The 27,947-nt window shown below is 31.8% G+C and overlaps 2 protein-coding genes across 4 annotated transcripts; both read right to left on the bottom strand.

Moving 5' to 3' along the window:
- Positions 1 to 1,802: 1,802 nt before the first annotated feature.
- Positions 1,803 to 13,767, bottom strand: LOC123702906 (facilitated trehalose transporter Tret1-like). 3 transcript variants are annotated; one of them, XM_045650751.1, is made up of 7 exons: positions 13,634 to 13,767; positions 4,870 to 5,025; positions 4,114 to 4,312; positions 3,346 to 3,536; positions 2,581 to 2,963; positions 2,391 to 2,502; positions 1,803 to 2,073 (listed from the first exon to the last, which is right to left on the bottom strand). In XM_045650751.1, exons 1-7 carry the CDS (start codon positions 13,677 to 13,679, stop codon positions 1,808 to 1,810), a joined length of 1,353 nt encoding a protein of 450 aa, XP_045506707.1. In that variant the 5' UTR covers positions 13,680 to 13,767; the 3' UTR covers positions 1,803 to 1,807. The 3 variants fall into 3 exon arrangements, with proteins under 3 accessions (XP_045506707.1, XP_045506708.1, XP_045506709.1); XM_045650752.1 differs by having other exon boundaries at positions 4,870 to 5,027; positions 13,628 to 13,720; XM_045650753.1 differs by having other exon boundaries at positions 4,870 to 5,038; positions 13,634 to 13,710.
- Positions 13,768 to 18,297: 4,530 nt separating this feature from the next.
- Positions 18,298 to 24,117, bottom strand: LOC123702619 (facilitated trehalose transporter Tret1-like). Its single transcript, XM_045650379.1, has 6 exons — positions 24,035 to 24,117; positions 22,856 to 23,046; positions 21,990 to 22,248; positions 20,146 to 20,275; positions 19,623 to 19,734; positions 18,298 to 18,643 (listed from the first exon to the last, which is right to left on the bottom strand). The coding sequence occupies exons 1-6, from the start codon at positions 24,115 to 24,117 to the stop codon at positions 18,375 to 18,377; spliced, it is 1,044 nt and encodes a 347-aa protein (XP_045506335.1). The 3' UTR covers positions 18,298 to 18,374.
- Between the last annotated feature and the right edge of the window lie 3,830 nt (positions 24,118 to 27,947).

Here is a 27,947-nt window from a genome sequence, read left to right as displayed (position 1 = left end):
TATATATAATATACATTAAATTATTCGAAACCACTTTCACATCCAGGGCAACAAAATCATTGTTGACCAGTGTTATATGTATACGTATAGATTGTGTTACTATGGTGATTCTTACTCAAGTTTCATAATTATTTTAGAGAAACTCATAACACAGAAGTACCCAAATTATTATACATAACTAACAGTCTGACCCGGCTACGCCCGTAATAATGACTATTTTAGCACTCAGGGATAACGTACTTGTCAACGATGATAAAAATCGGTCCTGTAGTTCCTGAGATTAGCCTGTTCAAACAAACGCTTGAGCTCTATGTTCAAGAATACCTTTTCTAAAACCATGCTTATCGGTGAAAAATTAATAAAAACGACGTGTGTCACTCGGGGACTGCCGCGGTAAAGCTATTGCATGCTATGCCCTCAAGCCACATCTCCGCCCGTCGGAGTGGGGAGCGTGAGGTTTTTTCGTTACGGAATTTCTCGATTCCGTCCCCGCGGTCAAGGCCCGCGATAGAAGCTATGCAATAGCTTAATAAAAATTCTTTATTGACAAAAGATTTTAGATTTTGAGATATTGAACTCTCCGACTTTCAAACTTGGTAAAAACCAAAGTCAGGAGTCAGAAAGCGCGAAATGGTCGACATGGGTCGACATTATATCCGCCATTACCATTTTATGGATTGATGTTACAGACACTGATTTATACGAGAAACTGTCAATTGTCAAGAGCAGATCGATCGAGACAAATGGTGGAAAATCTAACCGGAAGCCAAGATGCTGTTCAAGTCAAAATTAATTATGTAGGAAGAAGATATTATACAGTTTCTAAATAAACAAGGAAAAAGTTGCAAAGAAATATAGTTTTCAGTGGTAGCTTTTCACTTTCAAAGTGAGTTAATTATTGAAGCTATAAGTTATAACATATATAACATATTATATTTACATAGGTATCAATTTCATAAAAAAACATTCTAAACTATTGAATACGACACAATAGGGTCAAATTCCTAATATTCTATTTGCTTGTGAGCAACATCAGACCTTCGCAAAGCCACCATTACTCGATGTATCTTTAAAATCTACATTTAAAAGGTAAATAATTGCAACTTCAAGCACTGCGATTAAAGACATTGTCGTTATTTAAACCATAAAGCGAAATTTATCTTTGCTAATGCTACGCTACATTTATTTTCTTCTCTAACAATAATTTTCACAACAAAAACTTTTTACATTAATCTGCAGACGAAATATTTAAGTACAGTATCGTGTAATTTGAGAACGTATTTTAAGAGATGGATATACTGCACTCACGTATCATCAATCACTTTTGCTTAGTAGCAAATTCGTTTATAACAAAGACATTACTACAGAAGAAGTTAATTGAGGCATCTAAGTAGTAGTAGTCATCGAAACGAAATACATATTCTGCAAAATTATGAGCTCTAAATCCCTGAATCACTACATAGTATAAATAAAGTCGCTTTCTCTGTCCCTATGTCCATTTGTATGCTTTAATCTTTAAAACTACACAACGGATTTTGATGCGTTTTTTTTAATAGACAGAGTGTTTCAAGAGGAAGGTTTTAGTATATAATTTATAAGGTTTTAGACAAAGCGGGTGAAGCCGCGGGCGTAGAGCTAGTATTATAATATAAAAGTATGAAAGTATCAAAGTACTATTAATTTAACGATACTTCTGCAAGCATACAATTAGTACCTACCTACAAACATCAAGACGATTTAAGATAATCTCAAGATTATCTGTTATACAATAACAATTTAAAAGGTAAAAAATAAAACACAAATTACATCATTTACTCAACATATCCTGTATTTCAACAAGGCTCTTGCCTTTAGTCTCAGGGACGAAGAAGACAGTGAATAAGAAAGCCAAACAGCAGGTAAAAGCAAAGAACCATAACACGAAATGGGCTCCCAGGGTCAGCATGGAGTTGAACAGGGTGGTGACAGCGAACCCACATGCCCAGGATATAGCGAAGACGACAGCTGTGCCCTTACTACGAACATTGCAGCTAAACACTTCTCCTGATAATGTGCTAGGAATTGTGCCGAAACCTACAAAAATATGCTTTTTAGAACACTATTAATAAGTCATAGAGATTGCTCGTAAAATTCGCTTTATTTATACAGATAGTAACCATGTAAGATATTTTACCGAAAATTTTGAGTTCTAAAATTTTAATTACATTTTGCTCTCGTCTGATATAGCAATGGCTTCAAAACAATTAAATTGGTGTAACACAATCTTAAATTGTGAAATAAAATACCAATCATTGCATTAATTTTCACTTATTTAACCAACGTGTAAAATTGAAGTAAATATCTACTAAAATAAAATAATTTTTTGATGAAAAAAGTAATTGATATCTTACCCATATTATTACTCAAGAAGAATATAATCAACAACGTCAATGGCAGCCATTTTATTTTTTCCACAATAGGCGATTCAATATAGCTCAAATAAAAATATACACCAAAGAATGTCTGAAAGAAAGTATTTATTTTTAATGAACCAAATGTAAGAAATCAACCGATAAATAGTCCAGAAATAGACCAACTTACCATACTCAAACAGCAAATAGCTGTAGAAGTCATCAATAGCATTCGTCTTCCAGATCTTTCTATGAATATTGGTGCTAACGAGCTCCCTACTAATTGTGTACATCCTATAATAATAGATGCTATACTTGGCTCTATTGACGATCCAGCGGCTTGAAATATTGTCGTAACAAAAAATGATATAACCAAAATACCACTAATATAATGTAATGCCATTATTGTTCCTGTTATGAATAAACCTCGTCTGTTACATTTCAAAGTGAACAATTCTTTCCAATCTTCTCTAGCGATTGCTACGACTTTGTTCTTGTTCAGATCGATGACTTCTTGTAATGCAGACTCTCTGTTTAGGATTTTGAGCACTGCTAGTACCTTTTTTTCATTATCTGTAAATATTACAATTACATCATTAGAGATATTATAATAATTGGCACGATTTAAGATCACTGTACCTAATCACTGCATAGTATAAAACAAAGTCGCTTTCTCTGTCCCTGTGTCCCTATGTATGCTTAAATCTTTAAAACTACGCAACGGATTTTGATGCGGTTTTTTTTAATAGATAGAGTGATTCAAGAGGAAGGTTTTAATATATAACTTATTATGTTTTAGACAAAGTGGGCGAAGCCGCGGGCGGAAAGCTAGATACATTATATTTTATATTTTTATAGATAGATTATCTATATATAGATATTTTATATTATTCCGACAACGATTACGGCTGGTCATCGAAAATTGTTAGCTAAATAGTATAAACATTTTAAATACCTTTAACAACATGATAAACAGGAGATTCTGGAATCAGGAACATTGCTATTACATAAACAGCTGATATAGCAACACCTATGTAACATATAACTGCGTATGAAACAAAAGGTCCCACTGAAACCATAATTAGAGAACCAAACGTTTGTATGATTCCCAGTCCAGTCAACGTAATACCTCGAATATTAGTGGAACTGAAAACAAAACATGTACAATTATTGATTACATTATTTTGGTCACTTAAATTCATGAACTGATTCTGATGAGATTTTTGACGTGACAACGTCTTATAATTCGATAGAGCCGCCTGCACGCACGAAAAAACATGACTCATGCGGCGTTACCTCGCTCTGAGGCGTTCCGTTAAGGCTTGAAGTGCAATCGGACGTTGTCACGTTCAACTATCGTCAGTAAACCGACTTTACAGACAACCAATTTTTTTCTTTTCAACAAAAACATTAACAAAAATACTTTATTGTGCACCAGGACATAAAAATTACAAAAGCAAATATACAAAAGAAAGAGACACAGTTGAGCACAACAGGCGGTCGGTCTTATCGCTAAGACAGCGATCTCTTCCAGACAACCTGATGGTCAAGGAAAAACAATTTAGGAAGTTAATAATAAAATATCAAATATCTACAAACATCTATGATTTGAAACTTATGAGCGATATTTTGACATTCACTACGTATTTAAACTAGTGGTTTATAATCTAAACATCTTGATAGAAATACAATCAATGAAATAAATACAACAACACATACTAACGCAATCTCACCCAGATAAACTGTCGTTATAACACCACCGAAACTTATTCCAAAACCAGTAACTAATCTTCCAATTAATAAAGTGGTGAAATTTGTAGCTACGGCTAATATAAGAAATGAGATTAGAAGTACAAATGATCCCATTATCAAGGTTGGTTTACGGCCCTTGTAATTCGCTAACCAACTAGTAAAGAACACACCTGAAAGTAATTAGAAATCAGTAAATAAAGATACATACAGGTGTTTTGTAAGTTGTCCTAAATAAATAAATAAATAAATGAGTTTGGCTGACCCAATTCGTGAAATGGCATAGAAAACACACGTTGAATAGTTTTTTTTTTTTATATTTCAAATTAATAACATTGCGATTCAGTGTGGATAATTATAACTTTGATGTAGTGAAAACGAAAAGAATAACTTTAATCGACTAAAGTTTAATTTTAGTTTTCTTTTATGCTACAAAATTAGTTTTGAGTAAAAAGTTTTAATTGGCCTTTGTGTTTTATTTCTTCTATCATACATGTACTAGCTATCAATTATTTTATTAAAACTTATATAAAGGGTAAAAAAAACTCATAACACGCTCCCATAAAATTATTGTATTATCACCGATGCTTTATAACTGAATAAAGTTTGAATTCAATCTCTCCGTCACCTTTAAACTCGATTTTGATCCACTATATAGGTCAAAATCGAGTTTAAAAAAGTCGAGTATTTTTGTAATACAGGTCAAGATCATAAAAGCGTGTTAAGATACCTGGAAATCCCGTAACATAAATGACAGAAGCCAGCAAAGATTTCTCCACGTCAGTGAGAGTTCGGGACAGAGGTGATTGGTTTGGGTCCTCCAATTTGGGGATCACTGGAGCCGTCCAACTGAGCAGATACCCTCCTAGCATTTGGCCGATGTACACTGTAATGAAACACTAAGCATAAATCTATGCTAATATAATATTATTATTAAGTATAATATTATAAATCTGAAGAGTTTGTTTGAACGCGCTAATCTCAGGAACTACTAGACCGATTTGAGAAATTCTTTCGGTGTTAGATAGCTCATTCATCGAGGACGGTTATAGGCTATATAATATTATCATCACGTTAATGCCTCCTCCACACTACTCGCGAAGTTCCTCGGCGAAGTACTCGGCCAAAGTTGACTGAAGTCCGCGGTGCTACACTACACACTCGTTCAACTTCGCGAGGAGCGCATACGTTCATTATTCAGAACGAACTTCGGGTAACTTCGTGCCCTTTGACTCGGGCGCAAAAACCGACAACAAACGGAAGGAATAAATTGGAACAGAATAAATTGTTTCATGTAAAATTGTAGTTAAACGGATCCCTGTACAATCTGTTACAGATATAGATTACACTTTATATGCCGTAATTGATATTCTATGCTAAATGCAACTTTATCTTTTTACCCCGCCATGACACGAGTGAAGCTGCAGGCTACTTAGTTACAAACAAAGGTTCATTATATTTTATAGGTCATTTATTTTAAACTGTTACTAGAATTGCTTAGTTAATACGAATTTTCCTTTAATTACAAGGAAGATGAATGAATGGATGTGGCATAATTTATTATACGATGAGCATAATAATAATTAGTCCCGGAACATTTATGTAAATTTTATTACTACAATACATTATGATGGTTGCCGTAATTTCTGATGTATAGACAACTACTTTTAGTATAATTCTAAGGTATGTTACATGTATGCCGCTGATTACAATGTAGATAATCAATAAGCATGCATTTCACATAGACCATAAAAATAACATTAAACAATCGCAGTATGTAAGTACCTACAAAAAAGTGTTTACAAGGTGTGATTAGGCATTTACTATACAGGATATACAAGTAATGCTATAAAACCTATTATATTACATTAAGTTTTCCTTCTTTAGTTTAGAAGTTAAATATACAGGGTTACTTGTAAAACACCGGCAACCTCGCAGGACAAGATAGCTAACATCATAAACAACAACATTTGTTCTACGACTTTTGATAATTTGTTAGATTTTATTTTCATACAAAAATAAATATTCATTTAATTTTCCGTTTAAATATTATAAACTCTACGCCTCACAAAAATTACGTAAACAAGAAGCGAACGAGAGGGGGAAGGGGGCGTCGCGTTGTTCATTCAATAATGAATAGAACATAGACTTACAAATGTTAAGAGAGTACAATAAAAGTTTAAAAAATCATTTAAAAATAATTTATTGCGTTATGCCAAAAGTCGTAAAACAAATGTTGTTACATATGATGTTAGCTATCTTGTCCTGCGAGGTTGCTGGTGTTTTACAAGTAACCCTGTATAATAGTTTATTGAAAGATTAAGTTTTACATCTAATAACAAACGAGTAAAAAATAGAGGATGAAAGTTTGTACCATGAAAAATTATTTTCCGCGCAGGCGAAGCTGCGGGAACAGCTAGTACCGAGTATTATATGATCTCTGGTTATTCAAATAGTAACCGCCATAGAAGTCGTATTTACTTTGTTATATTAATAATCTGAATTATGGAGATAATAATATAGACTATAATAGAGCTAATAATCTACTTAAACATACAGATAATAAAAGGTTATTTTCTCACTGCTGCAGCTGGTATTAAACTAATGTATCCTAAGGAAATCCGGATAAGATAAAAGTACATAATCAATATAAAATCTTGAAATATTGGAAAATGGAATGATTTTAGGTTTCTTCAATTCAGAATACACGAAAATTACTTTATTAATAACATAATGTTATTTACGGTCTAAATTTGTGCTTCTGATTTCATATTTGATAAATTATGAAAAGTGCGATTTTGCATTCAATTCATCTCTAGGTAGAGAGAGCTATTTCTCTTTTTTTGTCTAGTGTATTTAGGACTATTACACCACTAAAAATATTTTTTATGATAATTAGAAAAGTGCAGTGATATAATTTACAAATTCTTCTAAGTATCTTTAATACCTTTAATGCAAAAACATAATAAAGAGGAAGTGTTTGCATAGAATTAAGACCGTAGAAGGATACCTAATAAGAAATTATGTCCTTGTATGTAAATACTCTCACATTGCAGCAATTAAAATAGATAAAGTAAAGATTAGCACTAGCAGGAGTGTTTACTTTTTACACGCTTTATATTAGCTTCACCTGTATGTTTGTAACCGACTTCTTTGGGCGCGATTTTGACCCACTTTAAACGGCCAGATTTCGTTCAAACTTGGTAGATTTACTGAGGACCGATGACAATACACTAATTTGATAAAATTTTCTATTTTTTAGTTCGGTTTTCTATAAAAAGCGTGTTTTTTAGTTTTTTTAAACTATTATTATTGTATTTTACGTAAAATACGTTACGTACTTAGTGCGTACTTGTTAATCTGGGTAATGGGTTAATGTTATATCTAGACAAGTTATGTTTGTTTGAACTTGCTTAGTATATAATTAAGTAAAAATTGCTTGAATTGTTATTTTTTCATATTGGAAAGTCGATTAGTCATAATCACTGCATAGTATAAAACAAAGTCGCTTTCTCTGTCCCTATATATGCTTAAATCATTAAAATTACGCAACGGATTTTGATGCTGTTTTTTTTAATAGATAGAGTAATAAATTCTTGAGGAAGGTTTAAGTATGTCATTTATTGGGTTTAGATAAAGCGGGCGAAGCTGCCGGCGGGTCGCTAGTAGAAGACAACATCAATCATTCGTTCTACATTCAGTAGCTGAATCTAAAAGCAGGTTTATTTTTATGCATAATAGTAGTATTATTATTCCCAGTGTCGGTAAACGTTTTATTCTATATATTTTAGCTCTACGAACAATATGGAAACCTATAACTCTTAAAAGATTGTTTATCAAAACACCTTAAGTATACATAATATTGATAAGTAATAATCTAAATCTACTCATCAATATCTATATTGTAATATTAAAATAGATACGTGTAGGTACAGTCAGTTTATAAGTTTAAATCTATATTCTATACTAATATTATAAAGCTGAAGAGTTTGTTTGTTTGAACGCACTAATCTCGGGAAATACTGGTCCGATTTGAAAAATTATTTCGTTGTTAGATAGCCCATTTATCGAGGAAGGCTATAAGCTATAATATATCATCACGCTAAGACCAACAGGAGTGGGGCCACGCGGGTGGAACCGCGCGGCACAGGTAGTTATTTATAAATAATAGAAAAATGGCAGAAAAATCCTAATATTGTTATTAATGCGAAAATAACTTCTTTTATTTGTCTCTCTCTCTTCGTCAGGCCTCCCTAACCGCTGAATCGATTAAGATTTAAGATAGCTTGAGACCTGAGAAGGGACATAGGCTAGATTTTATCCCAGAAGTCCCACGGGAACGGAAACTATGCAGGTTTTTTCTTTCAATACGCAAGTGAAGCCGGGAGCGGAAAAATATAAATTATAATAATTGAAGTAATAAAGGTAGGTAATAAACGTTATAATTGGTATCGGTGCCTTTTATACAATGTTTTAGTCAAATGTAACACTAGCTGTGCCCCGCAGTTTTACCCGCATTGCTCCGCTCCTGTTGGTCTTAGCGTGATGATAATATATATAGCCTTCCTCTATAAATGGGCTATCTACACCGAAATAATTTTTCAGACCGGACTAGTAGTTCCTGAGATAAGCGCGTTCAAACAAACAAACTCTTCAGCTTTATAATATTAGTATAGATAATAATATGTGTTATTACATATTAATATATAGAAATACATATTGCAATTTACAAGTAACGCAGAAAATGCATTTTAAAAACCAGTTTCTTCGTAGTAAAAATGTTAAACGTATATATTCAACGTTAAGTATTTAATAAACGTCGATTATATTTTTTATTTAATCTCTACATAAATGATCTTTAATTTAAAGTTTTACCAATTAATTTTATATGTCAATTCCTTCAGTAAATTCATCATGTTTGTTAGAGATTTAATCTTTAAAATAATTGATCCTATGGTCACAGGTCAATGCATAACAGTTAAAAGTACCTACATGGAGTTTTAAATAGATTTTAGCCGCTTCGATTCCCGAGTGTGGCAAAAAATTATAATCAACCGATAAAGAGGCAGTATTTAAACGATAATACCGTACAGTTTTCCTCGTAATACTTACCTATATTGTAAAATAAATCTTTATTTATGAAAAGGGAAAAAGCGTACAGGGTTATTTATATACGCAAAATTTTTGCTAAACGCAAATCTCGAGAACAGCTTAACCGATTTCGTTAATTCTTTTTTAAAATATATCTTGAAGTACGAGGATGAGTTCCTATAGAGAGAAAACGTAAACATGTACCACGGACGAAGCCGGGTGGACCGCTTGTCATTTTATACAAATAGATACACATTATATATTATTATATATATAAAACTGAACGTTGAACTGCAATAAACATGCAATCTCTAAAATTACTTGACCTATGCAGCTTATTATTTTGCAGAGCGATAGTAATATTATGTGGGACAATTATTGGCTTGACTGACCTATTGGCTTGGTTGGCAGTATCCCTGCCTTCCGAGTTAGAGGTCGTGGGTTCGATTCCCACCCGGGGCAAATATTTGTGTGATGAACATAGATCTTTGCTCTGTGTCTGGGTGTTAACTATCTATATAAGTATTTATTTAAAATTATATATGTATGTTTATCAGCCATCTGGTTACCATAACACAAGCGAAAGCTTAGTATGGGATCAGATCGTGCTGTGTGTGAAAATTGTCCTGAAAAATATTTATTTATTGCCCCCATCGAGCTAGCGCGCAAGAGCAACTTTTCACTCCGCAACTATTTCGTCTCTCCCATCAACTCTATGGGCTAGTAAGAAAGTGCGCGCACGTAGCGACGCAACTCCCCATAGAGTTGATAGGAGAGACAAAATATTTGCGGCTCAGCTCTTAATAAAGCAGTTTTACGGGCATTAATAAATAGAGCAATATTGATTAATTAAACCGAAGTTACAGCTGCCCCATACCCATATAGTAAATGGAAATACAGCCATATTAAAAACATAATATCTACCTACTTAATATTATCTATAATATAAAAATGAATCCCAAAATGTGTTGGTAAGCGCATAACTTGAGAACGGCTTAACCGATTTCGTTAATTCTTTTTTTATAATATTCCTTGAAGTTCGAGGATGGTGCTTATGTAGAGAAAACGTGAATATGTACCACGGGCGAAGCCGGGGCGGACCGCTAGTATTATATAAATATTATATTATAGCATTCAAATATATATAATATTAAGATTAGAATTTATTTATCTAGAGACGGGATTCAAACCTGCGTCTTCTGCCTAAAAGCTTAACGGTGCATTTACATAAAACGAGCGAATTCTCATTCTTAGTTCTTACCACACGATGTAAAATTCTTTAGTGTAAACAGGCGTAGTGCATTCTTTCGTTGTTCTTAGTGCTTTCGAAAAGATTCTATGCAATGTTCTAAAGCGCGTCACACACGATGAAGATACTATAATATTTTATGTTAAGATTCTCTAATATAAAACGTTACAGTATCTTAAGGTATCCGGTATCAGCGTTCTGACCATCATTTTTCTTTTTGTCATTGCGTACTAAGACCCCTGTAGAACCGCCATCCTGTTATAACTGACCCGAAATTTCGTGGGTATGAATCTTAACATAAAATATTATACTTCACCGTGTGTGACGCGCTTAAGGCCGTGTACGCGGTCCGTGCGCTGTTTGGCTCAAATATGTGATTTTTCAAACCAGATTGTCCATCAACCACTTATCTTACAAACATATGAACTACTAATAATTTTAGGAAATTTTATTGTCTATATAGTTAGTTAAGAGTTTTTTTCAATTAATACAGTATTTGTGAATACCATCAAGATAACTGAGCCGATGATTGCTTGATTTCACTTTTAGTGTCAATTTCGAAGCTAAAAATATCTGAAATTGCTGACAGATCTGAGACATATTTTTTTTTAACTAACTGCAAAAATCCTTATTAAAATAGTTAGTTAAAAGATTTTTTTATTTTGGACTCCTAACTTACGAAATTAAAATCCGAACAATGTGAATTTTTTTAGAAATTATAGTCGACAAAATGATTATTTTCACCAAGATATTTGACTTAGTTGAATATAATTTATACATATTGCAATAAAAGAACGTATTACTTATAAGATAAAATTTAAAAAATCAACTAAGGTACCTCTATTATTTTTCTACAATTTTTTTTAAAGTACTATAAAACACTGCGCGCGACCCGATTAAAATTAGTCGGCAGCGAGCCTTTCCAGAGAGAGGACATGTTGCTCGGCGCTCTCCTGTGGACCTATGCTGTTCATAGTAAAAGGATAGCGCAAGCCGCGATCTATCGTAATAGATCGCGGAGATTTTGACTTGCGTTAAATTGAATAAGCGCTCTTAATACTGAACAACTCTGAATACGAGTAATGACTTAATGAGTATATTCGTTTACACTAAAAGACCACGAAAGAATGCTCTTGCTCTAGCTCTAGCTCACAGATCACAGAATCTATGCTCTAGCTCTAGCTCACAGATCACAGAATCTATGCTCTAGCTCTAGCTCACAGATCACAGAATCTATGCTCTAGCTCTAGCTCACAGATCACAGAATCTATGCTCTAGCTCTAGCTCACAGATCACAGAATCTATGCTCTAGCTCTAGCTCACAGATCACAGAATCTATGCTCTAGCTCTAGCTCACAGATCACAGAATCTATGCTCTAGCTCTAGCTCACAGATCACAGAATCTATGCTCTAGCTCTAGCTCACAGATCACAGAATCTATGCTCTAGCTCTAGCTCACAGATCACAGAATCTATGCTCTAGCTCTAGCTCACAGATCACAGAATCTATGCTCTAGCTCTATGTTCGTTTGATGTAAATGCACCGCAAGAAGAACGCTGTGAAATAAAAAACTACTATAATATTTGCTTTTGTAAAAAAACAACAGTTATAAATCCATACTAATATTATAAATGCAAAAGTAACTCTGTCTGTCTGTCTGTTACTCAATCACGCCTTAACTACTGAACCAATTTGCATGAAATTTGGTATAGAGATATTTTGATACCCGAGAAAGGACAAAGGATAGGTTTTATCCCGGAAATCCCACAGGAACGGGAACTATGTGGGTTTTTCTTTGACAGCGCGGGCGATGCCGCGGGTAGAAAGCTAGTTATAATATAAAACAAAATATTATAGCGAATACCATTGTTATGGACTGAATGAGAATTCATCATGTGCAATAATGTATTATCTATACATATAATAAATCTGTAGAAGGGTCAATTCTGTACATTGAAAATATTGAAAAAATAAATACCAGGGGGTGTTACTGGATCGATACCAAACCCAAATATGTGATTAAAAAAATTTTTGTCTGTCTGTCTGTCTGTCTGTATGTGAAGGCATCACGTGAAAACTAACGGTTCGATTTCGATGAAACTTGGTATAATTATACCTTATTATCCTGGGCGTGAAATAGGATACTTTTTATCCTGGAAAAATACGTAGAAAAAAAATTAAATTAATTTTTCAGTTTTATCCATAGACGTTGTTCTGTAGAACCGCGAACACACGTTGCGTATTATTATAGGCCTAGCCGAATTTGGGTCCAATAAATATTTATAAGATGTCATTGTAAGAGTTACTCAAAATGGAGAAATAAACCATCCACGCGAAGACCGACATCCGCGCGAACGGAGTCGCGGGCGGAAGCTAGTAATGAATAAAATAATGGCTGTATACAGTAAATATTTGGCGTAGGTAGGTACGTTTGAAAAAACCTAGTTATGAGATATATTATAATTACATTACCTACAGAACTATATTATTATATTATTATTGTATGTTTAAGTTTACTAGTATGTCATTATATAAATGCAAGTTTTCGCCCTGATATTCTAAAACTGAAATCTGTTTGATACTGTAATCTATCATCATTCAAAATTTCATCAAGATCTGTTCTGTCGATTGTACGTAAAGAACATCCATACTCGTCAATTAATGATATACTACATTTATACTACAGTAGTATAATCATGTCAGTCATACATTTGAATCACAAATTAATATTATTCGATCTTTATTCTAGTCAATTATTACTTCTATGTAATATTGACATGATTTTAAAAGACCAACTATGGAGTTTCTTGCCGGTTCTTCTCCAAGGCTGCTTTTCGTTAAAAATATGTTATGACGATTCAAAAGTGCTTCTAGAAGAAGTCTAATCGAATAAATAAATGTTTGAGTTTGAGTTTATGCTCTAATTAATGATAAACGAACAAAGTTGGTACTTACTACACAAATAAATAAATAAATAATATATTTTTTAATATACAAGGAAAAGAAACAATCGGTATCTATAGAATCAATCATTCCTTCGCTTCAATATCTAGAATTTTATTAAGTAAATATTTTAATGCGAAGAGCTAAAACTCTGGATAATCTAATTAATTCTAATGTTTTATAACAATTAGATTAAATAATAGATACTCACCACATAATGTGATAAAGATTTGTCTATGATATTTCAAAATAAACATCACACGATAAAATATATTAATAAATATTTACTAAAGTCGAGAATACCACTCCACTTAACGGCTGAACAGTAATAATACACGTTCATAGTAAATACAAAGAGATACACATAATCTTTAGAGGTACAAATAATAACAAATTTACCGACTGTGTAAGAAGTTATGTTTAGACTATATTTTATGATTCTTTGTTAACATAATTTAATACTAGCTTTCCGCCCGCGGCTTCGCCCGCGTTTGCAAAGAAAAACCCGCGTAGTTCCCGTTCCCGTGGGATTTCCGTGATAAAACCTATCCTATTGTTTAATCCAAGTTACCCTCTATATGTGTGCTTAATTTCATTGTAATCGGTTCGGTACTATTTGCGTGAAAGAGTAACAAACACACACATAAACATACATCATCACAAACTTTCGCATTTATAATAATATTATAGTAGGATTAGAAGGATAGGATAAGATAGGACTAGACTATATATCCACTCGCGGCTTTGCGGAGAAAAGCCCGAACTGTTTCCGTTCCTGTGGGTTTTCCGGGATAAAAAGTAGGATAAATTGTAACATTTATATTAATTATTTAATGTAAATAGGAATAATTATTTTTTGTTCTTTATTATTCATATTTCCTTGGCACGTCTCGAAGCAATGCCATGGTAAGCCATTAATTGTAGTTAAAAGTGTTTAGATTCGTCTGACGCAGATCACATTGAAACGGCGCGGCGGCTTTTTGGCGCCAATTTAAATTGTATTTTTAAATAGAAAAGTTTCTATTTAAAATATATGTATTGTATGTAAGTACATACATGTCATGTCATACCAGTGTGCGAAAGTGGCGCTAGACCACAGTATTACAATATTATTTCCTATTGTAAAACTGTGGCTAGACGCTGTCATTTTTTCGCACTGGAAAAAACACGGGGGCAGTACACTGGTCAAGTGTGCGTTGGCTGTCATCGAACTATAAAAAATATCACTACGATGTTTCGTTTTTCCAAAGGGAATGTTAACAATGTGAATATAAATTGGAAATTTCAATTTAAATTCAAATTTGTCTAGACTTTTCGATACCATTGGTCAATATTTATTTCAAAATCACAATATATTGCTATTATAAAGATGAAGTTTGTTTGTTGTTTATACGAATTAATTTCAGGAATTACTTGTTCGTATTGAACATCCATTACTAGAATTATAAATGCGAAAGTAACTCTGTCTGTCTGTCTGTTACTCAATCACGCCTTAGCTACTGAACCAATTTGCATGAAATTTGGTATAGAGATATTTTGATAACCGAGAAAGGACATAGGATAGGTTTTATCCCGGAAATCCCACGGGAACGGGAACTATGCGGGTTTTATAATCGTGGCTTCGCAACTACCTATTTGTTATTCTTATACCACCTCCTAACACCAAATAGAGCGATAAATCGCCAATGCGCAGCTTAACCGTCAGCGTTCTTTTTACTTTACGCGACCTGTACCTGTAGGTATAATCAGCTCATGAAACGCCCCGCCCTTTTTTCACAAAAATACTATGTATTGGTGAATTGCTTGATTCCTAGATTAAGAATTATTTTATCTAGTATTTATCTTGAATGCGTGTTTTTTAGTTTTCCAAACTATATTTATGTAGTTACGTAATCTACTAAACAACCTTGGGAATAGAGACACTTTTAACAATAGTTATTTTCATGAATAACATAACCAAAATAGTTTTAAATTTTAATACAAATGCTAACAATACAAATGACTATTATAAGACGATATTCGAAACAAAAATATCTTACTTAGTCATTGTTCATAAAACAGCTGTTATTAGAAAGTGCATGAAATATTATGTATTTAGTATTTTCGTCTCCTCTTCCGGACGTACTTAATTATTTATTTATTTCACACAATTTTAACTACTTTGTTGGTTAAAACCTTACAACTTACAAAAAAGAGTACAACTTATTTAGCGACCTTTTCACTTATACGTGATCTCTTCCAGGCAACCAAGGTAAAAGGTAACCAAAAGATTACTATAGGTGGAATTAGACTATAATATACTTACATAGGTAATATTTACATCAAATTATATTTTTACATAATATTTATTGTTAAAAAAATAAAAAAAATAACTACTTATTTTAAAATGTTATTAAAAAACGCAATATATATTTATATTATGTATATGTGAAAATTTACACCTTATAAAATAAAAAATTTAAGATGATAAACTACAAAGTTTTAGGTTTTAACAATGTGTAAACTGTTCGCATCCATTATTTATCTTTGTAGTAATCAACACAACAATATATTTTAGTTACTAGGTTATAAATTATTTAATACTAGATTTCTGCCCGCGGCTTTGCCCGCGTTTTCAAAGAAAAACCTGCATGGTTCCCATTCTTGTGGGATTTCGAGATAAAAAATAGCCAATGTATTCTAGGTCTTCAGCTACCTACATACCAATTTCATTGTAATGAGTTCAATAGTTTTTACGTAAAAGAATAACAAATATCCATTCATCCTCACAAACTTTTGCGTTTATAATATTACTTTAGTAGGATTTTATTAGACGTCTTGCCTTATCAGCCTATTTCGTTTCAAGTTTTCTATGAGATTTAATACTTAAGAGACTTGTATGCCTACTTTTTTATAAACTTGACTAATGCTACTTCTATAAAGTAGAACGGTTCACTTTTTAAGGTATGCAGAAATTTTAGAAAAAAAAATGATGTTATCTCTACTTCCATTAGAGAAATGTAGTCGTAGTGAAATGTTTTGAATAGACTTTAAAAATTTACTTATAGAAAATTTACTTGTATAAAATGTAATGGTAGTTACGTTGATTGAAAATTGAAATTATTATTCGCAAATAAAATAAATCACACCTAATCCATTAGATTATGCATTACAAGGTTAATAATAATCCATACAAGCAGTAAAATAGGATATTTCCATTATTATTATCTCCTTTTCAATTATTTTATTTATTTATTACACAGTTTATTTTTGTATTGTTTATAATTTATTGCATAAAAATAAATATAAAAACACGAGACACGTTTTTAAACTCCTGTTCAAATTTAATTGCTGTTTCTTGTTACATAAAATAATTGCCTTTACATTTCTACAGGCGTCGTAAATTTGTTTTGTAAAAAGTTTCTAATTAATTGACGGCAGGCTTTCTGTTCTTCAGTTTAGCTGAGTTTAAAAACTGAAAGTTATTACGTTTGATTCTAAGCAAATTATTATTTTTTGTGTTAGCCTAGTTAGTTTTACCATCGGGCTGGTGGATCATGTGCAGGTAAGCGGTCATCACCTTCCGTAAACACTCACCGTTTCACATAGGCTATTTCTTCTGCAAAAGTGGTACTAGTTTTTTAAAGGCATTCGTTTTTGAAACAAGTAAGTACTGTAACGTAGTTTTATTTTGTATTATCGCCTAGTAAACATGGGGTATTGGGAAGAAAATACCCAATATGTGTTATAAAAATGGGTTTTACCCAAAAAATTAAGCTCGATCCAATCGTATTAGTTTATAAAAGATTTTCAAGGGCCCTAATGCTACTCTTACACAAAGATAAACAAACTCTTGACTTCTTAAAAACATAATGTGTATTAACATTAGCTATTCTAAACTAAAACTAAATATTAAATGATACAAAAGTTTCGAGACCAATTAATAAGAGCTTTTAATTTTAATGTGCTTTTTATTGTAGTTTTAATAACTTTAAAAAGTTCAGCCATAATTTTCGATCTAAACGACACTGTAATAATTTAATCGGTCGTTATTCATAGTAATTTATTATTATTCTTTTTTTATTAATTATTATATTATTTATAATTAGTTAAGGTAAAATAATTCCTATTTCACCGATATTTTCATAAAAAATACATCTAGGTTTTTTTTTTATTAAATCAAAAGTAACTACTTATTAGTTTGTATACTTAGTTTATAAATTTTCTATGTTAAATATGTATAATATTTTATTCATAGGTTAGTATTAAAGACATAATTTTTAATTTGATATTTATAAACGACTTTCCACACGTGGCTGCGCCCGTGTTTTCAAAGAAAATCCCGCATACTTTTCGTGCCCGTGGGATTTCTGGGATAAAATCTATCCATGTTACCCTCTAAATTTCATTGTAATCGGTTCAGCAGTATTAGCGTAAAAGATTAAGAAACATACACATACCTCAGAAACTTTCGCATATTTTATAATATTAATAACTAGGATAGGATAGGATAAGATAAGATTTTATGTACACAATTACATTATGATAATCGTCTATTTGTTCGTTCAATTGATTCACACACATATATAATTTTAAATATCTACCTACTACAATTGTGTTTCTAGCTGATAGAATATTAAAATATCGATTCTGTTATAATTCACGTCTATTAATAGCTACAAAACTTTTCCTGATGAATAAATATAGACTACCTACCTAAATACCTACTAATTAACTAAACTTCATCCGAAGACGTCAATAAAAATACATTATTCATTAAAACGTATGTATTTCTAATAAAACACAAATAAATATCTTAAATTAAACATTAAACAGAAATAACTGTACATAATTTAAATTTAATTGTATATTAATTTAAATTCCTGCCATATTTTCCGCTGATCTTCTACTAATCTAATGAACTTGTTTGACCCTTCAAATCTCATTTAAATATCACAGATTAAAAACATGCGTCATCTGCTCAACATTTCTTGAATCTCATTTAGATTTTTTCCCTTTGTCTCTGGTACATATCTGTACGTGAATAGGAAAGCGGCCAAGCACGAGCAGGCGAATATTCCAAAAGTGACGTCACCGCCCAGAACTTTCACCATGGTACCAAAGCCATTGGCTACTCCGAAGCCGATTAACCAGGCGGTCGTCATGGATAATGCTGAGCCGGTACTCCTGGCGTTACCACGGAACATTTCTCCTACTAATGCGCTGGGCATTGTGCCGAAACCTGTGGAAATATCATAGTTATTATATAGAGTTTCAAGGATAGTGTAAAAGTATGGTCTCTTTTTCGGGAATTAATCCGTGGCTGCACGGACATGAATATCGTTACGAATCTTCACATCCTTAAAATTCTGACCTGTTTATTGTTCCTAATCTATACTTATTACTAAGGCAGTGGTCGCAGAAAAAGGCTATGCTGGGCGTCCAGAGAGTCACCTAGCGATTAGATTAGTAAGTTCGAACGATATAGATATTAGTGACTTCGTCTAGCCAGCAAGTAGCCAGAAAACATAGGCTATAGGCGCTAAGCTAGTCGCCTGTGTGGATGGCCACAGCCTTAGTGGTCTAAAGATTGAGAGCAATATTCATTTATAGACGAAAAATGAACATGCATAAAAACATTTAAAAAAAGAAATGATCTATCAATACAATCTAGAAAGTATCTTAAAATCGTCTTTTCGACTAACTATATAAACTTCAATGTATCGTTTAGGAAGTAATATTGTGTTGTATTTCACTGCCGCTATTACATTCGTAGGTTGTCATCAACCTACGAATGTTTTAACCGGGAACCAAATAATTACTAACAATACCTGCAAAGGTGTTCTTGGAATGTAAATCAATAATTCAGTGTATGCTTATTGCTTACCTATTACTTGAAAGTATTAACTAACGCACTCATAATGTTACAGTAAATAGATTTTGATGAAATTTGTCCTACAAATAGATCATACAATAAATTCTAATAACAATAAAACACAGACTAACAACGTCATTCAAAAGTAGTTCATATTATTATTGCAATAAACATGTATGGTTATTGCGATCATAATATGAATTTGCCAGTCAATTCACGGCGTAATCTGTCTGGAAATAAGAGTTCATACGGCCCCTGCTCACCTGCATAAAACTTGTTTATAAAAACGTTATACAAATTAAATGTTCCAAATTAAGACTAAATATTAATTAAATACTAAACTTACCAATTTCATAAGAAAAGAAGTATAGAATAAGTGCGAGCAACGGTAACCATCCAACATCCAAAACAATCGCACTTTCAATTCTTACGAGATAGAAATATGTTCCCAAAATTGACTAAAACAACAAAACAAATAATTAAATTAACTTAATGGACGCAAAAAGCTTAGAATTTAATTTCATAAAAATTCAAATTATTTATTTTCTGAGCCTATAGCCTTCCTCGATTAATGGGCTATCTAACACCGAAAGAACTTTTCAAATCGGACCAGTAGTTCCCGAGATTAACGCGTTCAACCAAAAAACAAATTATTCAGCTTTATAAGTATAGATTTTTGCATAAATGGCTGTGCTGTGCGGACGAACCCGAGGGCAAAATCAAGTACAGTATTATAACTCAGGTGTTATTCTGATATACATAATATATTATATTACTGAAAAGTTTCATCCAAATCTGTACAGCAGCTTTTTCAATAAACTTACATACATTTATATTAGTAGGATAGTACAAATATAGACTCTACTCACCAGACTTAAAGCACAAAATACCGTAGAAATTAGTAACAAGAATCGTCTGCCAGCCCTTTCCACTACAAACGGAGCCACCATGCTGGCTATCAACCTGGTTCCTCCTATGAATATTGTCGCTAAGTCCGGCCTAGAAAAATATTAAATCAATTTTGCATTTTAAAACAAAGGATAAATTCGATTTATAACGAACAAGAGTACCGTTTTTCTTGTCTTTGGGGAGACGCCCTTGTTAATCCAAATTATAATAATTATTAATGTTTCTTAAATATCAAAACCAATAATAGTATGTTTTGCACGAAAGAGTAACAAACATTTATTTTCACACACTTCAATATTATACCTCTATACTACCGAACAGGATAATAGGTACCTACCTAAATAAATATAAACAAGTAACAACTTCTTGCTGTACAAAACTTTATATTATTATTTTTTTTTGTTTGTGTATATAATAAATAAAGATTTTTTTTAAAATAAAAACATGGTTCCATATCGGGTTAAAATAAAGAGCAATAATAATTATTTATGGAACAGTTTTGAGCTTTGAAACGAATACGTAACTTTTAAATAGTACCTTTCATATTTTAGGTATACGGCATTGAGATATACATATGGAGACGACACCGCCTACATCACCTATGTTCCGCTCAACATACGCCATATGGCGTAACTGCACGCTCATTTTTTATTTGTTCTAAAGTGAAACGCATCAAATATGCCTTCGTGTGTGTTACGATATTGCACAAATAATACAAATAATAGGGAAAAGTGCAAAGGAATAACTTTCATCGGTAAGTAGGTACCTAACTAGATAATAATTTTTAAAACTTAGAGCAAAAAAATGGCTCACAGATTTTGTTCGTGGTGTCTCCTCCATACGTAGTAATATTATTTCAATGGTATATGGCGATATTCTCCAAAAATAAATGATAGAATATAAAATCTGTCAGTAGGTAGGTAATTGATTTGACCCTTTTCACTTCATCTCACATTCAGTTTATTTTTTGTACAAAAGAACATCTTTCTATTTTTGAAACACAATTAGTTCGCCAAATATAGTTTAGATAGCAAAAAACACACTTTCACATTATTATTAAAACGAAATTTATTGAATAACAAGAAGTGCGTGTTTGTATTTAATTTTATAACAAATAAAGAGCAATATGCTACTTTTGAGCTTTTAAAAAAAACTATCATATTATTAAGTGCCTTGGAACGAATTTCCTTATTATTTTCATAATTAGATGATCTAGATCGATTGTTTTTTAATTTAAGTTAATTATAAAGAAAATTAATTTAAAGATTTCACATGTAAAGTCCACAAAAAATAACTACGTAGGTAGATACATAATTATATAGATCCTACGACATAATTGACTTTATATTTTTCTTTCTGCGATAATTAGCTCACATTTTAATTAGCCTACGATATTGATATAAAAAACCTTACGAACAAACTTAAAATAAGACATCTAATATCTTAGGTATAAGTTTTTAAAGAAAAGGGAAACTTCGATCACGGTGTGGGATTCGAACCCGGGTTTCACGTAAATATTTATATTTATAACGCATTTGAATCCTGTAATAACTAAGCATATATGAATGATATAATAACTAAGTAGGTATCGAATAAATATTATATATATCACTAACTGTGCTCCGCGGTTTTACCCGCAGTGCTCCGCTCCTGTTGGTCTTAGCGTGATGATATATAGCCTTCCTCGATAAATGAGCTATCTAACACCGAAAGAATTTTTCAAATCGAACCAGTAGTTCCCGAGATAAGCGCGTTCAAACAAACAAACTCTTCAGCTTTTAATTAGTAAAGATTATTAACAAACCTAATACTCGAACCGGCCATTTGAAAGATCGTCGTAGCAAAAAACAATACAGCCGCCACACCGCTGGTCTGCTGCAAAGTGCACAGACTCAATGTAATAAACAGGCTTCGTCTGTTTGCTTTCACTGTGAATATCTTCACCCAGGCTTTCCAGCTATTAGCCTCACTCGGTTTCGTCCCTTTGACCGACTCGAAAACGTTGTCTAAGTCGTCTACACGACCGAGGTAGCGGAGTGTGTTCTTGGCTTCAATTTCTTTGCCTAAAAGTCGATTTTTTATACAATAATATAATAATGTAAGTAGGTATATAGATTATAGAATTCATTGTTGTTGCTTAGTCTCGCAAAAACTCTAAAATAACTGTTTAAAACTCTAAATTAAACATACAAATTAACTAAGACTAACTTCAACTTAAAAATCTGATAGAGACAATAAATATTCATCCTTAAAATAATGTATATATTTAAATGTTTTAACGACTTTATCCATAGTATTTATAGTTTATTGATACCATTAAGACATTAATATGTTAAACTACTTATATGTGATTTGTTATGACGTAGGTGATTCTTATATTGTGTGTGTAGTCCCTTATATTTTTTTTAATTGTGTGTGCAGTGTCGGCCTTATTTTGGGCGAGCACTCTACTTTGTCTCCATCAGAATCAAACCGAAGTTTCCTCAGTTTTACACTCAAATATTAACTGTATCAAGGAGCCTGTTATACCTGACTGTGCGGTGATGTGTTATTTTACAGTTCTTTTAGCAGAATTGAATAAATAATAATAATTATTATTATTAAATAATATTAAGTTTAAAGAAAGTACGGAGACTAATGTTGTTTGTCCAATAAAAATATATCTCTTACCTTTAATAGCATAGTAAACTGGAGATTCAGGTATGAAGTATATGCCAATCATATGCGCAATGTTTACCAATAGCGCGAAATATCCAGTATTTGTGTATGACACGAAGGAACCTACAAAATAGGCTGCTAGAGTTCCCGATATGCCAATAATTGAGGTTGATGTTAAAAGAATTCCTCTTATATTTGTAGATCTGTAAGCAAAGTTAATATTAAGATACGCGGAATAAATTAAAATATAATAAATAAATTTTTTACTGAAGAATAAACATAAATAGAAGACCTTGCTTTTAAACAACACAGTTAGAATATAATTATAAACACATAAAATGCTTAATTTTCAACTTAAATTATTTTGTTATCTAACAACCTAATAATCTATTAATTTAAAGTAGACCATGTTGTTGACCCTGTATGGATAAATACGGTTATTTTTTGTTTTAATCAGCATGTCGTCAACTTATTACCCATAACATAATTATGTAGGTAATTATTATGCGTTTTGTAAGTATTTTGTTTCCCTTTTACTTTCCTTACATTATTCATACTATATAATATTCTCACAATGTTAGTTACCATACTCCTTCGAAACGACTGGACCGATTCTCATGCAATTTTCTGTGCATATTGGGTATGTTTGAGAATCAACATCTATTTTTCATACCCGTAAGTTATAAGAGGCAGGACAATGTTTGCCGGGACATTGTCCTGGTATGGTTCGTGTTGCAAAACGCTGACCTTTTGTTCGTAAACAGGAAAGTACATTAGATGAAACTATATTTGCGAGGTCTGTATGTGGACTGACAACCCTCTCAGGAGGACAGTATCTTTAAAGTGGACTAGAGCATTCGTGTTGTCGTTTTCATTTAATTTTGGGACGAAAGTATTACGTTGCACGTTACATACCTACACTTATTAGGTATATAGTTATATAAACGTGTAAAAATTGTGATTCTCATCACAATTTTTATTATTAACCATGTAAGTCTAAGTAAAGAGTATATAGGTACTATGTGATTTGAACTCATTAATAAAAATAATGATGTCGGTTGATTAAGATAAGTATGTACTAATGTACAACATGGTGACAGATTTTATGAGAAGCTATAAGTGATTAAAGAGAAAAACAAGTGTTGTACAAATTACAATGCACATGTCTTAACCATAACTTTGTATACTTACGCAATTTCACCAACATACACCAAATTGCTGACCGTAACCATGCCCATTCCTAAACCACTGATTATCCGTACAGCATACACCATGCCGATATTTTTCGTGGTAATAATCAGAATTATGGCGGTCAGGTTTAGAAGACTTCCGAAGAACAAACATGGCTTCCTGCCAATTATGTTGGATAGATAACTCGGGATATAGGGTCCTGGAAAAAGGCGTCTATTTAGAACTATAGTTACAAACAGTTAAGGTAATTGAAATAAAATTAAAGACTATCTGAGAACTTTAAACAACCAGCTAACTTCATAATCTATAATATAAAAATGAATCACAAAATGTGTTGGTAAGCGCATAACTTGAGAACGGCTGAACCGATTTCGTTAATTCTTTTTTTATTATATTACTTGAAGTACGAGGATAGTTCTTATGTAGAGAAAACGTAAATATTTACCACGGGCGAAGCCGGGGCGGACAGCTAGTTTACTATAATAACATTTAAATCCTAACAAATAAACCTTTGTGCATCGCAACAGAATACTTAGATAATAGTAGCTAACGCATCGCTTAATTATTTTAGATTGTTACTCTTCACAGTTTTTTTTTTTATGTACATGCAATTCAACCATATTTTTGTACTTATACGCTTTATCTTAAAAATATTCCAAGTAATTACATATCCTACTTCTCATACAGATCTAGATCCTCTATGAACTAAGCCGCAAAATAATATTAATAGAAAACAATCATTATACTCCTTTATAATAGTTTTCAGTGGTTAAGCTCTGACCTATTGTATAAGTACCTACTTGGTACCTACTATTTCCTATTAGTTGACAAGCCAATAACTGGAACTATAGTAGAGCCATTATTAGGCTTGATAATAGGCAACATTTGACAGTTCAACAAAATTCAACAACGTAACCTAGTAACGACGACATAGAATAACATGATATTTCGTTTGGTTAGAACTGCACATTTGCTTAACTTTTTTCAATTATGATTACATGTTTTTAATAATAATGACCGATACAAGTAATTTTAAGATTTCATTTTACTGATAAACCATCCTAAACATAATAATCAATTTCTGAATTGAAGAACTGACGTCGCTACAATTTTGTGTCAATAAACCTTTTTTCTTTTTAAATACTAGAGACGTTACTCTAAAAATCGAAATCTGACATCTAGAATCGAATGCATTGATTACTTGTGAATAAAAATCATCATAAATTAATAAATTCGATTGACAAATGTTTCAAATCCGTATCGATTAATACACTTTAATCGATGTTTTTAAGCAGGTTACCTCTCTTCGAAGATAAAATTGATAGACGTCAAATGTTGCCTATTAAATTGGCTCGACTATAACTATACAATTACCTTTCCGATCTAGTCTAAAGTTTATCGGTTTGATTAGTTTTAAGTATATTGTATCGGTTTTCCTGACAGGCTAGTATCCTATTATAAATAAATATTTCAGGACAATTTTCATACACGGCATGATCTGATCCCATACTAAGCTATAATATTATATATAATTTTAAATAAATACTTATATAGATAATTAACACCCAGACAACATATAGGTAGTTAGAAATTTCAAGATTAATTTCTATAATATTTTCGGTACGATTTTATAAACGCGAAAGTTTGTGTTTTTTATGTATTTCTTTCTTTGATTTTACACAGAACAGATTGATTTTATGATTATATGATTTTTGTGCCTGGAGTAACCTTATTTATTTATTTATTATACTTCATTGTACAAACATGAATAGATAAAGCAGAAAAAAAAGAACAAAATCACAAAAAGGCATCATATTGCTGAACAGCAATCTCTACCAGGCAACCTGGTAGGAAAGGAAATGTAAGAAGGTCGTAGGATAGCGCAAAATAAATGTCTATAATTACAATTACATAATATAACAATTCATTGCAAATAATATAAAATAGACACATATACACACATATTAATATAAACTAATTAATGTTGCCTTGTTATGAGCTACCGCCTTGTTATAGGCTACAGGCTAAAATATCTCATTCGCCTGCGAATTTCCTGGACCACCAAAAGAAAGCTACTTCTAAAATAAATCTTACCAACAATAGATCCTAAATACAGAAGAGAACCGATCCATGAAGCCTGAATATCTGTGATCACTTCCGATAGAGGGCTCTGATTTAAGTCCTGTAATTTTGGAATGATGGGAGCTGACCACCCGACGCTGTAGCCGTCTATAAACTGGCCTATATTTACTGTAAATAAGAAGAGTTAAATGCAATATATTGATACAGTTAATGAACGTTTTTAGTGTTATATGTGTGTGTATGTATGTGAATAATTTTTGGAAATAAAATATTAGCACAGATAGTAGGGGCATGAAAAGTAAAAAAACGCAATAGATATTAATTTATGCGTTCTATACGCATGATGTTAAAAAATAAATTAGGTGCGTAATTTAAATTTGCTTTAACTACCTTTAAATAGATCTGTCCCTATATATTAACTTTAGGTATAGGTGGAACTAAAAATCTATGTGGCATATGCATCAATTTTTATGAGTTAGATAATACTTATACTACAGTTAAAAATATATTTTTGACGTGATTAACTGGTAAAATTATTGTAATTCGTAGGTTCGTTATGTCATAAAGAGGAAAAAATCATTTTTCTGCTGCTACTATACGATATAATTATATCTTTATCTATGGCAAATAATACGCATGTAATAGAACACGATTTTTTACAAGTAAGAATTTTCTAGTTCCATTTTTTTCGTGTTTATAAGGTTATTTTTAAAGTATAGGTAGGTAATTATGTGTTAATTATATATATCAGTTAATGTACTAAATTAAAACGTCACTTATTATAATAACCGGTTTTATCAATAAACTTGAATGAATGTTATTGAAAAAAAATTAATTATATTCTACGAGTCCTTCTGATGAATTAATTAGACATATTTATCCCTACTATCCCTACTAGTAATATTATAAATGCGAAGGTAACTCTGTCTGTCTGTCTCTTACGTTTTCTCGTTTAAACCTCTCAACCGATTTTGATGAAATTTGGTACAGACAATCTTTAGACAGGGAAAGAACATAGGCTACTTTTTGTTGCGAAATATGCACCACGGGCGAAGCGAAGTTATCTATACATACGACGTATAAAAGGGACATTTTTTTTTCAATTTAATAAGGGCCGATTTTTCAATCCTTGGTTAATAGCCAATAGGTACTTATTCGTCGAATAACGTACCAGACTACCATTTCAAAATTGTATTCTTTGGCCGTATTTGACAGTTTACGGGTGACATTTTAATATTATCATATAATATATTTATTTATTGGGCGGATAAGTTTTAACTATGGATTGAAAAATCGGCTACTCAATAGAGAAAATGTAGCCTATGTTCTTTGTAGTAGTTTATGCGTGAAAACCACACATACATACATACATAGGTACATAATTACGATCCTTTTCTCTTTATAATATTAGTATAGATTACGATTATGAAATTGTAAATCTATAAGTACCTAGTTATTTTTATTGACAGTAATTGAATTAACTACATTCATTTTCTTACTAGAATGCACGCTGGAATCATTATTGCAAAAAGTTATTTTTACTAAAAAAATATTTGATGCATCATGCAACGCACATTTTGGATAGGTATCTAAATATCAACACTTTAAAACACATTATTTAAAAGATTATTCAAAGTTCAACAAAATTAAAAATATAGGTATGTAATCGTTTAAATAAATATTTGTTCTTTGTTAAATAAAACAAAAATAATATATGTACGTACCACAAGCAACAATAAGTATTTGAGTCCTTATATACGACATTTTATAACAATAAATTAAAAATACTATTTAATAAAAAACACACTACTTTTTATAAGAAATTCATTTG

Source organism: Colias croceus, chromosome 24 (genome assembly GCF_905220415.1).
Source record: "Colias croceus chromosome 24, ilColCroc2.1".
Lineage (NCBI taxonomy): Eukaryota > Metazoa > Arthropoda > Insecta > Lepidoptera > Pieridae > Colias > Colias croceus.
The sequence above is the reverse complement of the archived record's forward strand: the minus strand, read 5'-3'. Positions and strand labels throughout refer to the sequence as shown.

Bases quoted from the DNA above. Each gene is read 5' to 3' on its own strand.
- LOC123702906 (XM_045650751.1), bottom strand. From the start codon at position 13,679: ATGTTTATTTTGAAATATCATAGACAAATCTTTATCACATTATGTG. The intron at 4,313-4,869 runs GTATCTTAACAC...AATTACTTTCAG, and splicing joins TTATGTTACGGGATTTCCAG to GTGTGTTCTTTACTAGTTGG. The intron at 2,964-3,345 runs GTATTTAAAATG...TAATATTTACAG, and splicing joins TGTTTATCATGTTGTTAAAG to ATAATGAAAAAAAGGTACTA.
- LOC123702619 (XM_045650379.1), bottom strand. From the start codon at position 24,117: ATGGTGTATGCTGTACGGATAATCAGTGGTTTAGGAATGGGCATGGTT. The intron at 22,249-22,855 runs GTAAGAGATATA...ATCGACTTTTAG, and splicing joins AGTTTACTATGCTATTAAAG to GCAAAGAAATTGAAGCCAAG. The intron at 19,735-20,145 runs GTGAGTAGAGTC...TTGTTGTTTTAG, and splicing joins TATTTTGTGCTTTAAGTCTG to TCAATTTTGGGAACATATTT.